This window comes from Adiantum capillus-veneris, chromosome 25, assembly GCF_014529385.1.
Source record: "Adiantum capillus-veneris isolate H3 chromosome 25, ASM1452938v2, whole genome shotgun sequence".
Classification (NCBI taxonomy): domain Eukaryota; kingdom Viridiplantae; phylum Streptophyta; class Polypodiopsida; order Polypodiales; family Pteridaceae; genus Adiantum; species Adiantum capillus-veneris.
In genome coordinates, this window is record NC_140955.1 from 115,254,695 (window position 1) to 115,270,098 (window position 15,404).

The 15,404-nt window shown below is 42.9% G+C and overlaps 1 protein-coding gene across 1 annotated transcript; it reads left to right on the forward strand.

Annotated features, from left to right (window-relative positions):
• The first annotated feature begins 12,870 nt into the window (after nucleotides 1-12,870).
• Nucleotides 12,871-14,540, forward strand: LOC147425505 (uncharacterized). The gene has a single exon (XM_086500320.1). The coding sequence runs from the start codon at nucleotides 13,489-13,491 to the stop codon at nucleotides 14,215-14,217; it is 729 nt and encodes a 242-aa protein (XP_086356446.1). The 5' UTR covers nucleotides 12,871-13,488; the 3' UTR covers nucleotides 14,218-14,540.
• The last annotated feature ends 864 nt before the right edge of the window (nucleotides 14,541-15,404 follow it).

The following is a 15,404-nucleotide window of genomic DNA, read 5'->3' on the forward strand; positions in this document are numbered from 1 at the left end:
ACTAGCTAGTGCAATGAAGATGGAAGCTTCATACACCAAGCAAAACACTTAATCAAACACAACTTGAATTATCCCCGTTCTCAGACCCAAGACCTCACACACCTTCGAAGATGGTGAGAGCTAGCAGGGTATGAGAGTAGATTGAGAGGAAAAAGAAGTATCTTACGAGAAAGAAGTACATCTCCTCACATAATCACTCATATTAGCATAGCTTAGCTTAGTAATTAGCTTGGTAGAGAAGATGAGCATGCATTGAAGCTTGGCTCTTGGTTGGATTTGCATCCACATGCCAAGAGAGTATTGATGTAGGCTTCTATCTCACAAGCTTGGAGTAGGTGATGAGCTCTCCATTAAAGCTTGGGAGGAGATAGAGTGTTTTCCCTTCACACATGGTCAAGTGTGAGAGTGTGAGAGTGAATGCCGAGCAAAAATCAGCCCCCCCTCTCTCTTGGGCGAGCCCTAGCTGCTAAGTTAGGCTGGCTTTTTCCTCATTGGACCTCCCCAGGTCAAGCCAATAGGAATTAAGCAGCATAAGTGATAGCCTTCTGACATGTGTCCCCCTTTCCCCTTTTGTGAGAGCTTTAGATAATTAAATAATTAAACTAAACTCTCATTGGACCCCTTTGCCTCCTGGCCAATAGGAATCAGGCAAGCCATGGGGCTTCTGAATGCTCATTGGACCCCTTGGGAGACTGCCCAATAGTCTTCTAGGACACTTAATTCTTATTGGTTTCTTTTATTAAATGTTTTTAAATTAATTAAACTAGATTTACTCTAGCTTAATTCTCATTGGTCCACTTCAAGGGTCTTCCAATAGGAATTGGGCACACCTTGTGGGCATCTGGCCTAGGGAGCTGACATGTGTCCCTCATTCCCTTTGTGTAAAGGGAGCCTGTGTGTGTGTGTGTGTGTGGTTTTCTCTCTCATCCCCTAGCTTTGGGGCTCGCCCCCTCCCATGTAGGGATGCAGAAAGACTTTTTGGGCACACACACTAAGCATCCAATTTTCCCTAAGGTTGACCTTTGGACACAACCTTTGAATTTTGGAACCTTAGCATTTTGGAAGTCTTAATGGGCTGAACCTTAGGGTCTTTTTAGCCCGTTGTTTCACATGGCTCTTTTGCAGATGGCCCCCCCTTTGGATCCCTATTTTCCCTCCTTTGGATCCCTACTGTGGCCGGTCTGCTAACTTAACCAATATTCTAGCTTTTTCTCCCTTGGCACTTCCCCACATTAAATGATCAGTTTAATATGAGAAAATCATTTAGGAGAATTAGATATTGATTATTATGACAAGATGAATCGTCGGTAATATCCACAATCCCCATGAAAGCTTGTACCCCCTTGACTGTTGTTGGTCTAACACTGTATACGTTCAAAAGTCAAAATTGATGTCTCTGGATAACAGTAGTAAATAATCGTGATTATTTACTTTTGTCAGTTTTTGGCACTTTTTGGATTGGTTTGGCAAGTATACAACTTGTTAAAGTCCCTAGACAAGTTTCAACAAGTTTGGAAAAAATCTGATCAAGTTTATCACTTGTTTTGTGTCCGCAGACTCTGATTTTGAGAATCTGTCTTGGGTCTCACTTTTGTGATCTACAAATGAGAGAGAGAGAGAGAGAGAGAGAGAGAGAGAGAGAGAGAGAGAGAGAGAGAGAGTAGGAAGAAGCCAAAGAATGTCAACCAAGTGTTGGTATCCAAAGAGTACATCAAAGTCAAAGACCCAGTTTGGATACATGAAGCACATCAACAAAAGGTGATAGGGTGGGTAGCATCAAATGAGTCAATCACTACTCAGGGCTACTTCCAAGAAAACACTAATGTTTGGGCCAAAAAGCCTAAATTAACAGCCTGGATCTACTCAGCTCAACCAACGCATTCAACAAGAAACAAGACGTGCTATCAACGGAATACAAAATACTCACGCAAGCGAAAGAACACCAACAAAAGGCAAACGAAAAGACCTTCCAACGGGCAATGCAAAAAGTTTGGGTACCGAAATCATACTTCAACAAAGATACCCAACACAAACAGATGTAACAGTGGATGATTCCAATCTAGCTACTCAAAGCACAAGGATTTTATGAAGGTAACACACAAATATGGTTACCAAAAATTGTAGCTCAACTTGGAACAACAAAGATCAATCAAGAAGTACAAGACTCCACCCAAAGGCACCAATCAACAGGAAGAGCCAACAACCAGTCACCACTGATAGTGCTAAGAACTCTAGATGGATACCTCGCCTTCAGCTACAAAATCAAGGCTTCTACAAAGGAAATCATCAGATATGGATATAGAAGCCTAGTGTCACTCAAGCCAAAGAAGTAGCGAAAATTCCAAAGACGGTCACACACGGGCCGAAGACAATGTGGGTTCCAAAATTGGTAGTAGAAACTCAATCACAAAGAACCCACACCTTTCAACAACCACTTCTCATGGAAGATAAAGCAAAAGCTCCATCAGTCTCTACAAAGCTAAAATACTTGTTTCACAAAGCAGTGTGAACATATGCCAAGAAAGTCAAGAGGAGCCAAAATATGCCAGCCTATCGACAAAATGGTGGCATCCAAAGACCAACACAGTGGAAAAGGCTTGAATTTTAAGAACTTATGGAATTGGGTTTCTGGCCTTGAACAGGTAAGTACAAGTCGCCATTAAAAATACATGGCATAAAAGTCAAAGTCGGACAGCTAAGCCACTAAATGAGCAAGGCGTTAGTCCCAAACCTATTCTCCGTGGTCTAAGCATCTTAGCTATTCTAGGTAATGCTCAAGCTGGAAGAGTTGAGCATAATTATGTTGTGTCGCTCAAAGACACTCACGCACTCATCATAGTGAGGAATGAGTGGAGAAGCTTCTACATCAAAAACCCTTCTTGGAAACGTGGAAGCTATTGAGACGTCCTTTGATGTCACATGTGCTATATTTGTTCCTTGAAGCACCCATCAACTCCATCTCTTACACTACATGCTTTTTTTTGACAAATTTTCATATGCATATAGAGTGTCCCATTAGACACTTGCATTAGACACTCTTCCTTTGTTTCTCTCAAGTACTCACCTTGCATGACAGGTACTTCAAGTCCAAATGCTCAACTCCAATAAGAGCGTATACCAAAGGCACTTTTCTCCCACCGGGTTTTTTCCCTTTGATCATCCAAGTTTTAAGACCTAATCTAGAAACCCTCATCATCAACTTCTTGTATATATTCCTTCTACATTAACAATAAGGAAATGGCTACCCAAATCAATTGACAATGACTTGGTGCAAAAATTGCAGGTCTCCATATGCTTATTAAGAGAATCTTACATCAGCAAGCGATCTCTCCACAACAAACCATAAGGAGATCAACAATGTTGCAGCTAATGAAGTATTTCAAGTCAACCACAAAGGCAAACACATCAAGAGAAATCTTCACGGCCAAAAAGACACCAACAAGAAGAATGAGCAACAAATGCAAATTTCCCTCGACAATTGAAGTCCAACACACGCATGAAAAAAAACACGGCAAATATGAATCACTCAATGAAGGGGCGAGCGTCATCAACGACAAAGCACTTCCCAAGAAGAAGTCCAACCTTGAAGACAAGCTGAAGACAACCCTATGACAAGGCTGCACAAGGTCATGTCAAGGGATGACACGTAGGTCGGACACCACATTTGTACTCTATTAGTTTTTCGAGCTAGTGTAGTAATACTCTGTTAAATCCTGATTCCAGAGTAATGGATCAATTCCCGGAGCTGTAATGCTGTCATGACAATTGTAAAGGTCCATGTGAGCCAGCCACTGGCCATTTAGAATGCCCTAGGTATAAAGGTTAATAACTTTAATGTGAAAGGAGGCTTATCTTTAGAGGAAGATGGGAGCTAAAAAAACGTACGCTCAAGCTACGAGCTGCTCCACCTTGTAATCATCGCAGTTATTGAATGGGTAATCCGTTTTTTATTCCGAAACTTGCATTGTGTTCCTCTTTCTTTGCTCTTTAAATTAAGTGTAAGCATTGTCAGTTTTGTTGTGGTTCACGACTACGCGTTTATGAGCTATAATTGTAGATTTGAATCGATGTTTTTAATCTTTTTGACCATAGGAGAGTGTTCTTAGACCATAGGACGACAGTTCTAGATAGTTCTGTTGTAGTTTTCAGGACCTTTTTCATGATGGATCATGATTTTGGTACCTTGTTGGATTGCGACCAGACTTGCTAGGATAGTGCCTCTAAGTGTCATAGACCTCCTCCTAAAGTTTCGTTGCATTTCGAGTCCGTTCGAGTGCCGAAATGGCGTGATGACCTAGAGTTGTGAGAAAGAACATAGGCAGATTTCCCTGATCATTGAGTATTGGTTTACTTGTAGAGTTGTTGTGTTTGCTTGTTAAGGTTCACTTCGTGAGATTGACGATCGCATAGAGTCTCCGTGTCCCATCCTAATCACTTTCCCTGAGTATTGACATTATGTTAGTGCCAGAAAGCTATGCTACAAACGTCCGTCGCGGCGACCCGCTAATAGTTGGCTTATTAAAGGTTTTATGCAGCAAGGAAAACTTAAAGCCATTGACATAGCTGATTTTGTAGAACAATTGTGTCTTCAATAGATTGATGTGATGATATGTAATTGTGAGGAACGATGTGCAATTAGTTGAGAACTTTTGGGATTTCCTTAAAACTTATTGTCTGTCCAGTGGCTCTGTTATTAATCACTCTAAAATAGGTTGCAAAATTACCAGAGGACCCTGCCTAGCAGTCATAGTCCAAGCTGGTTGCAAAAAGATTGAAGGATTCCAATGGGATTTAATGTTTCCTTCAACCACAAATGGGATTGGGTATTGGAAAGATTCAAGAAAAAACTCTTTCTTCAACAAAATCATCAACCTAGCTTGTTTACTAGAGTATTTGATTTGAACCATTAATTACTTACTGTCTACTCTAGTTTTTTTCTTGTCTTGTTGGTCTCCCTCTCAATACCAACTCAACAAGGTTTTCTCCTTGGGAGCTCCTTGGCAAGAAGATTCATCTAGGGTGGATCATAAGAATTGAACAAAATTAGAAAAGTTTCTTAGAAAGTTTGTTGTAGTCCTAAAGAACAAGGAGGCCTTAGTATTCTATCTTGTTGTTGGAGCTACATAAAGGTGAGCACTCATTCAAAGCTGGCTAGCCACATTTAGACCAATTCTTTGTTTAATCTGGTATCTATCAAATCTAAGGTTAAGGCCATTTTTTAAAAGGCTTTTAGTCTGCATAACAATGCATTTACTGCTTGGGATGTAGCCATAAAGGAAATCCAAAAGGCTTTAAATGTCTTCAAAATGAAAGCCAAGGAAATTAGATCTAACAAAAGAATGATGATTAGCAAGCAAACTTCTCTGCTTGAAACAAAATCTAAGATAGATTATTCATCCCTTGAGCTCAGAAATTTGAAAGATATGCTTAGACAGGAAGAGTTTCTAAAAGCTGAGGGTGCCCTTGCTTGGACCCGACAGTTCTGGGCTAGGAAAATAGACAAACCTTATAAACAAATATTCTCTCCCTTAAAAAAGAAGAACTGCATGGATTTTATCCCTTATTTGAAAAAAGAAGATGGAACTCGTGCCTCTTCCCATAAGGAGAATGTGGAAATAACCAAGGACTACTTTCACAATATTTTCTCTCCTCTCCCCCTGAGAAATATGGATATCACAAATGCTAGAGCTAAAATTGCTCAAGCTAGAAAAACACGATGCCTAAGCATATTGCTTCAATGTTGGATTTACCTCTACTCTAGTTTCTTCCTTGTCTTGCTGGTTTCCCTCTCAATACCAACTCAACAAGGTTTTCTCGTTGGCAAGAAGATTCCTATGGGGTGGATCAAAAGAATTGAATAGAGTTCCAAATGTTTAGACTTGAAAAGCTTGTTGCAGCCCTAAAGAACAAGGAGGCCTAAGCATTCTTAATCTTCAACATCTGGGTACCAAGGTAGCCAGTAAATGGGTCATGAGGGCATCCTCCTCCTCTGACTTTTGGGCCTTGTTGATCAAAAGTGTTACCATATCCATATGGTAGAGATGTGTGTGAACACACTAGGAATGTCGGGGCATTTTTTCCCTCTTTAGGAGGTTTTTTCCCCCGAGCATTGTATATACGCCCACCACTCTAGGGCTATCCATCTTTCCATTGCACACTAAGTAATATACTCTCTATTGTGTGCCTTGAGCTTCCTTCGTCTTCTCCAAGCTGAGTGTGTCTCTCTGCAACCCTAATTCCAACAATTGGTATCAGAGCAGGTTGCATCCTCCCGGGCTTAGTCGCCAGCTGCTCCAGTACATGCCTGCTCACTTTCTCCGATTTCAATGAGCTTTGGCAAGTGTTCGCAGGTCAAAAAATATTTCGGGTGTGTTCGTAGAGCTCGGTCTGCTCAGAATTTTGATTTGGGCCCATTTCGGCCTCCGTTTCATCTACAGGCAGGTCTGCACATGCAATTTCGTCATTTTGTGCAAAATTTATGTCGATGCCGTTTTTTGCATAACAGGTGCCTTATAGTCTTCTACGGTTTGTGATATATAGCACGTATTGTTCGCGCTCCGTTTCTCCTATTTTTTGGCAGTTTTCACATCAAGTGCAACATTTACCATGGCTGACAACAACAACACATATGTGTTCAAGATGTTTGCTGCTGAGGATAGGTTGGATGGGGACAATTACCCTATGTGGGCTTATATGATGCAACACGTTCTTGTGTCAAAGGGCGTTTGGAATATTATGCAGGGCATTGATGTACGCCGTGGTTCTGAGGATGTAGGCGATGTTGAGGATGTTGCAAGTCTTGCTGCAAGGATTGCAGTTGTTAGAGTTGTTTTGCCTACGGCAGAACAAGCTCGTTGGGATGTTAAGGATGCACAGGCTCAAGCATTGATTGTGTTGTCTGTGAAGCGCACCATTGTTCCTCACATCCGTTCAGCAAAATCTACAAAACAAGCTTGGGATATTCTAGCAGGTCTTTATGCAAGTCTCAATGAGGCTAACATTGCTTTGCTGCGTAAAGAGCTGGAGTCGAAGATTATGCATGAGAAAGATGATATGGACACTTTCCTTGCTAGTGTCAAGGATATCAATGAGCAACTTATTTCTGCAGGAGAAGTCATTTCAGACAATTCCCTTGTGCAGACTGTTCTTGATGCCTTAACAGATTCTTAACAGACTTTTGCTAGTACTTGGAGACTTATGACCCAAGGAAATCTAGAAGTTGTCAAGTTTAATGCATTATGCACGTTGCTGTTGCAAGAGTCACTTTCCAGAAAAAACAGGACTAGACAGCGTGCAGTTGAACAGGCTTTTATTGCTTCTCAAAGAAAGGGTGGTAACAGCAATGCAGCCACTTCTTATGGTTCTGCTGCGAGTGGCAAAAATTCTGTTCCTAATGCTTCTGCTGGTAGCAATTCATCTGAAAATTCTAGTGATAAGGGCAAAAAGAAGATGCGTTGCCATTACTGTAAAGCTAATGATCACTTGATCAAGTCGTGTCGTAAGTTGAAGGCCAAAGAGGCTAAGAAGAAAGAGGGTGGTTCCACTGCAAATGCTGGTTCCACTACAAATGCAGCCATTGTTGAGTCTTATGTGAAAGGAGACTGTAATGCTGATGTTGATGCAGAATGGGCTTTTAGCATAGAGTGCACTTACAATCCTGCTGTCCATGATGCATGCTTGTCAGTTGCTGCAGATTCACATGTGTGGTATTTCGATAGTGCTACTACAAAGCACATTACCTCACATCATGAATTGTTTACCTCTCTCGAGTCTGTCCCTCATGGAAATTCAGTCAGTTGTGCCAACAATGCCTCTTATCCGGTTCAGGGAGTTGGAAAGATTGTGCTTACTGCTGCAAATGGCAGTTCCTTCACACTTGTTGATGCACTTTATGTACCTGGGATCAAGAAGAATCTCTTGTCTATATCCGCACTTTCTAGACTTGGACTTGTAGTCAAATTTGTGGATGACAAATGTACAATTCATGATCTCAGTTTTGGTGATGAAATTGTTGCATCAGGCCTTTTGTGTCGTGGGCTGTATAAGCTCACTTTGTATGACAAGTGTGGATAAAATTTTGCAAATGATGTTGCAGATTCAAGGGCTATTTCAGATGCAAAACTTTGGCATGCACGTTTTGGTCATCTGAATATTGCCAGTTAGCTACGTTTGCAGAAATCTGATATGGTTGCTTCTTTGCCGCCTCTTGAAGCACCTGTCAAACATGTTTGTGAAGGCTGTATTTTGGGTAAGATGCAGCGTTCTAAGTTTCCAAAGGATGGTTCAGTTCGGGCCACATGCAGGTTGCAGCTTGTGCATAGTGATGTTTGTGGGCCCATGCAAACTCCGTCCTTGGGCAATTAATTACCTGTACTTCGTGACTTTCATTGATGATTATTCCATCCATGCATGGGTATTTCCGCTTAAAGCGAAGTCCAAAGTTTTTATGTGCTTCAAACAATTTTTGGCTATGGCTAAAAATGTCTCGAAATGTACTATGGGCACCCTTCGTTCCGATCGAGGGGGGGAGTATATGTCTCATGAATTCAATGCATTTCTGGCTAGTTGTGGGATAAAACACCAATGTACAGTGCCTTATACACCTCAGCAAAATGGTGTTGCTGAGAGGAAAAACAGGTCACTTACGGAAATGGCACGATGTATGGTCAAAAGTCAAGCTTTGCCGCATTCTTTTTGGCTTGAGGCCATCATGTGTGCCACTTATGTACTAAATAGGTGTCCTACGAAATCTTTGCAGTCTATTACTCCATATGAAGCATGGCATGATAGAAAGCCTTCTATTGAGCACATGCGTATTTTTGGTTGTTTGGCATATGCTTTGGTGCCACAAGTGCAACGCAAAAAATTGGATGATAAGGCTGTCAAATGCATTTTTGTTGGTTATAGTGCTGAAAGCAAAGGTTACAGGTTGTATCATCCGCAAACAAAACGTATTCTTATTTCACGGGATGTAGTGTTTGTGGAAGATTCTGTTCAGCCCTTGCTGTCATGTACTAGAGACAGTAATGTAATCTCACAGGACATTTAAGACACTTTGTTGCCTCTTTTCAGTGGTGGAAATACGAATGTAATTTCCAATGAGGCAAATGTATAGCCTATTGGGGTTTCTGCAAATGTTATAGATCAGCCTATTACTGATGCAGATGTACATGATGTACTTGATGAGGAAAGGCCGGGAAATGAGCAGGCTAGAGGTATGCCAAAATGGCTGGTGCACACTTTGCGTGACTGTAAATTGGATGCACCTTTGTCTAGTCGTACTCGTTCAGGCTCTCGCCATGCATCTTATGCATCAGATTGTTATGCTTTGGCTGTGTCTAGCTTACATGATGTTCAGGAGCCTCTGTCTTTTGATGAAGCATAGAATTCAAAAAATTGGATGGCTACCATGCAATCAGAATATGATGCACTTATAGAAAATGACACATGGACTTTATGTGATTTGCCTCCTGGCAAAAAGGCCATTGGTACGAAGTGGGTTTACAAGTTGAAACGCAAGCCAGATGGTGAGATCGATCGCCATAAGGCTCAACTTGTTGCAAAGGGTTATGCACAACAAAAAAGCATAGATTATGAAGAGACTTTTGCTCCCACTTGTCGTATGACTACTGTGCGTTTTCTATGTGCATTGGTAGCTCATATTGATTGGGATGTACATCAATCAGACATTGCTACTGCTTTCTTGAATGGTGACATATTTGAGGAAATTTATGTAACGTAGTCTCGCGGTTTTGTCATAAAAGGACAAGAGGACAAAGTGTGCAGATGTAAGAAGGCTTTGTATGGGTTGAAGGAATCTCCTCATGCTTGGTATGAAAAAGCTGACACTCATTTGGTTAAATGAGGCTTTCGTAACAGTCCAACAGAAAGCACATTGTATGTAAAGCATGAGGGTGATGTACTTCTCATTGTGGTTCTTTATGTTGATGATTTGCTGATCACTAGACCAAATGATAGACATATTGCTGAATTTAAGGCTGATCTAAATGCTACTTTCAAGATGAAAGATTTGGGACTGTTGCATCATTACTTGGGTATACAGTTTAAGCAGTGTGATGGTGGTATTGCCTTGTGTCAGAAAAGTTACATAGAGACATTGCTATGTAAGTTTGGACTTGAGGATTGCAAACCTATTGCCACTCCCATGGAAACAGGTTTGAAGTTGAGTCTCCATGATGCTGGCGATCCTGCTGATGTCACTCTTTACCAAACTGTTGTTGGTTGCCTCATTTATGTATGAAACACGAGGCCGGATATTCAATTTGCAGTCTCACAGGTCAACAGATTCATGCATAGCCCAGGGTCTAAGCATTGGCAGGCTGTCAAGACGATTTTCCGCTACCTTAGTGGCACTTTACATCTTGGCTTGTTTTATCCCAAGGGGGGATCATTGCCGCCAGACTTACATGCTTTTTCGGACTCAGATTGGGTTGGTTGTTTTGACACAAGAGTGTCCACAAGTGGTTTTTGTTTCATGCTTGGCAGTTCATGTATATCATGGTTGAGCAAGAAGCAACCTACTGTGGCCACTTCGAGTTGTGAGGCTGAGTACAAGGTAGTCTTCATAGCTACGGTTGAGTGTGTATGGCTCAGATGCCTTATGGCTGATTTGGGTGTTGGACAAAACACTGCCAACACTATCTACACTGACAGTCAGAGCGCATTGGCAGTTGCGAGAAACCCAGTTTTTCATGCTCGCACAAAGCACATTGAGGTGCATTACCACTATGTCTCTCAACAACAGAGATCAGATTGGCTTATGTGCCAACACAGGACAACCTTGCAGATCTTTTCACAAAGGCATTGTCTCTTGAGAAGCTTGAAGCTTTCCGCAAAGCTTTGGGCTTACTCCCCTTTGTGGAATGTTCATGTGCGCAGGGCATGGCACTTCCCTTTACTCATGTGCCAGCTCTCGTTCACCGCATCACTCCAGGGGAGATTTGTTACCATATCCATGTGGTAGTGATGTGTGTGAACACACTAGGACCGCCGGGGCATTTTTTCCCTCTTTAGGAGGTTTTTCCCCCTGAGCATTGTATATACGCCCACCACTCTAGGGCTATCCATCTTTCCATTGCACACTAAGTAATACACTCTCTATTGTGTGCCTTGAGCTTCCTTCGTCTTCTCCAAGCTGAGTGTGTCTCTCTGCAACCCTAATTCCAACAAAAAGAAGAACCAACCAGCTCCACTTGAAGGGCTATAGGACTTGGTTTGGTCTCTCACTCCAAGACTTATTAATATCAAGTGCTAATTTTACCCCTAGAGGGTCTACTCTTGTTTGGAGGTTTTGGAATGCTTGGAACAGTCAAAAGGCCAGTTGCTCTCCTCCAGATTCCAGAAGCTTGGAGATTTTCATTTCACTTTTGGATGCAACTCCAGCTGGTTTGGGTGGTTTGGCCTTTCAAAGGGCTGGGAACTCTCTAAGAGGGCCTCAAAATGCTTTAAGACAGACATTAGGTGTTGGAAGGACATCTACAAAGATGGGGTTTTTCTTGTAGCAAAGGAACTCAGTCAAAAGTACAACATTTCCCAAGGATTTGCAATATTGATAATGGAGAGGATTCAGACCTTCAAAAGCAGGCTGTAGCAATGTGCTAAGGGCCACCTTATTCCCTCTCACAAATCTATCTCCACATTTATTTGCATAAACCTGTAGCTTTTAAGATGGATCCAAATCTAGTGAGCAAGCTTAACAACAAATGGGGCATTCATTGAGAGCCAAGCACTAAGAATACATATTTAAATGCATATGGGCCTACCCCCTGGCCATCAAGCATAGTTGTGTTATGTGGCAGATCCTTCATCAAAGAGTTTGGACAAGTTCAAAGGCAAAGAAATTAGGGGCACATATGGAATCTTCTCTGGGTGTAAATGCCATGAGGAATCTATTCTACACCTTTTTGTTCACTGCAAATATAATCTTTTTATAAAAGTTGAACTACAGAAAGCTTATAATGTAAAGGAAACTTTGATCAACTAGAGATCCCTACTACTTGGGGAATATAGTTTCATGGATGATCCTTTGTGCACTTGCCTGAGGGTGACCCTACTTTGGCAGATCTGGCTTGAGATAAATAAAGCTCTTCATGGTCAAGCTCACTCTCTATAGTACCTGGGTCTATCAGTTTTATTGGCATTATGAAGGATGTCTTTGGTAGTGGTTTCATATGCATCAAGCATGGAAGTCAAAGAGCTTTAGAAGATTCACATATGGCAAAGATGGAGATAGGTCATTTTTTCCTTGTATGAGTCTTCAAAGATCTCTCAGATCCTTAGATACTTATCATTTTGATGTATTCCTTTAATTTCTCACATTCTGTTCCCTTACATACATGATGTCCCTTTTCCTTATGTAGGGGACTTTGTATCTATACAATTCAGTTTCTCCAGAAAACAAAAACATGAAGCTGGAGCCTTCGTGTGAATGCTACCTTAGAAGTTCTGTCTGGAATTTCAGGAGATTTTATATCGCTGCCTTTAAAAAACAGCAAAGGCCATTAATGTTAGACCTTTGAAAGCTTTTCGTCTTTATCCTTCACTTTGGAAATTTAGATTTGAAATATTGCAATAGAGTCTAGAGATCCGTTTTCTGCGAACATAGGGCGGCTGGTTAAATAGGAGTGATATCTGACGTCAGAGTATAAAGGGCAGCCTGTGAGAGGGGGCCACGTGGGAGGACACTTGTCGACGTGGAGAGTGGTGATAGAGCGTGCACACGTGGACATGCGGCTAAAAAGGAGGTGCCTATATTTGAGCTAGTTTGGGTTATTAGTGCTGTTTGGCGGGACGGGAAGGGCTACTACTACGTCTAGTCTGACAAATTAAAAACTGGAAGGAGGAGGACCCCCGCCCTATGCAGCTGCGTGAGTTGGCGAGTTAATGGCGACCACGCTGGGCTAGTTAGAAACAGCCAAATTTGACGGCCTCTTTTGTTGACGCTAAACCCGCTTAAATTAACCCGGTTTTGCAGGTCTGGATCTCTACCTACTGCAGCTCTTCCCTCCCTAACTTCCTTCTCTTTTCTCTCTCTCTCTCTAGAAGCCCGCCTCTGCTACCATCGAACCCTAGACCTGATAATGATTTTGCCGTTTTCGTCCGCTTCTCGTACATTCTCCTCACTCCTGCGCTGAGTCCCTCCTTCTCCCTACCCCGCAAATCTCTTCACATTCCATTCCCATCATGGCTTTGGCAATACGCTGTATGAGTTTCCTGATCAGCGCATGTCAGCGCGAGACACCTCGTTGAATATATCTTTGATACTATATTTTAGGGTTGCATGATTGGGCGGAATGACACCTAGGCAGCATGGTTGGAGAGCTATGCTGCGTGCAAATCTGGGATTCAACGAATAAGGATTGGACTTGAAGACAAGGGGGGAGAGTGCTGTACTCTAGACTCCCAGAGTGGTGCCGCAAGTCCGGTATAGAGAGTCGGCTAACATACAAAGAGGCAAGGGAAGGCTTCATGTCTGATTCAGACTCCGACGACTCGTTGAGGCTGACCCTCTCGCCGCCTGGGTCGAGGTCCTACACTCCAGACTTCGCCGAGAGCTCCCACCAAGGGCCCTCATTTGCCGGAAGTTCTGAGTACAGCTACCAGCAGCCGGCGTATTCAGATGAATCAGAAAGGGGAGGAAGCAGCACCAGGCGAGGGTCGGTACGGCGGGGTTCGAGCGAGCGTGGTGGCGGTTCGGGGTCCAGCCGTGCTAAAGAGGAGCGCATCGCTCCACCCTATCCATGGTCTACAGATCGGAGGGCAGTGGTGCAAAGTCTGGACTGGATGCTGGCCAATGGAATTACCAGGATTTATGGGGAGGTGAGCTGTAAGAAGTGCGGGAATCACATGGTGGATGTGGACCTGCATTCTGCTTTTTACAGGCTGAGCAGCTACTTCTTGTCCAACAGGGATTCGATGCATGATCGGGCGCCGCGACATTGGACGACGCCGCAGCTACTGACCTGTCAAATCTGTCATCAAGCAGACCATGTGCGCCCAATGGTAAGCTCCAAAAAGAGGAGCATTAATTGGCTATTTTTGCTATTGACAGAAACTCTGGGCATCTGCACGCTTGAGCAGCTCAAATACTTCTGCAAGCACACGCGGAAGCATCGCACGGGAGCGAAAGACAGGGTTCTTTACCTGACCTATGCTGGACTGCTCAAGCAGCTTAACCCAGCCGGGCCCTATGAATGAATTTTCATAGGCCCCGACAAAAGATGTACCATCTATGGTTTCCGAACCTTAAAGGTTCGTCTCTCTGTGTTTCTAACCTGATGTCCAAATCTTCCTTGTACTAGAGAGGTAGGTCTGTGTGTTCACACGATAGTTGTGTTACTGACATGATGTAGGCATCTCCCTAACGTGATTCTTCTTGAACTGCTATCAATTAGATCGTTCCATTCAAAGGGGAAGCCTTGAAAGGTGAAGCCCTCTCACAAGAAGATTTCTCATGTAGGAAAACGGAGTCTTTTTCAGTGATTTTCATACAATGCATAACATCATGAGCTTCTGCTTGGGAGGCGCCGCTAACCTAGCCAGGTACGATTGGAGGCAGGGGACCCCCGGCCCTCCCACTGGGCCGGCGCGGTCCCCTACCCCCAATCGTACCTAGCTATGTATGAGGTGCCTCCCTCACAGTAGCTCATGATGTTGAGGTAAGTCATAATGTGGGAATTATTATGAGAATTTGTCCAAAACTTCTTGTGTCTTTTGTGCGGCGCTGCTGCCTGTTGATTGAAAATGTTAAATGTACCGCAAATTAATATTCTGTGTGTAGCGAATGTTGGGACAATGACGGTGTCGATTCTACAGTGACAGACAAGGGCTTGCCATTTTTGCGCCCTAGAGCTACGTTCACGCACTATGGCATTTTCTTTTCCCAGATAGGGCTCCAAATTATACCTGTGGAAGGCATGGAAGCCTTGATGCGGCATTTCTTTCTCATTGCTTGCTTGCAAGTTGCGCTGTGTATATATTGACTTTTTAGTAATTCTGATTTCCGGTACGCGGGGAGTATGATGGTGACTACTCGAGCAGTCGAGGTGATGTGAGGGCCCGAGATTTTGAGATCGTAGCGGGAAAAGATTTTGGAAAGTACAGAAGGAAGGAACGTGAGGCGAGACACGTGACGGGAGGGAATGATAGAAAGGGGAATCTTGATTCTTGATCAAGGCATCCCTGGCGGATCGTGCTGTCCTCGACAAACAACCAAACTTAGAAAACCCGCATGTCGTTAGGCTAGGCTTGGAGAAAAATAGGTGAGCTAAATCTGGAGTCATTGAGAGAATTTGAGTCACGGGTGCCGCACATTTGAGAGAGAGAGAGAGAGAGAGAGAGAATAAATCTGAAAAACATTCCCTCTAGTTCAGTATTTTTTTCAA

What these genes read in the sequence shown, in the direction of transcription:
- LOC147425505 (XM_086500320.1), top strand. Translation starts at nt 13,489, where the DNA reads ATGTCTGATTCAGACTCCGACGACTCGTTGAGGCTGACCCTCTCGCCG.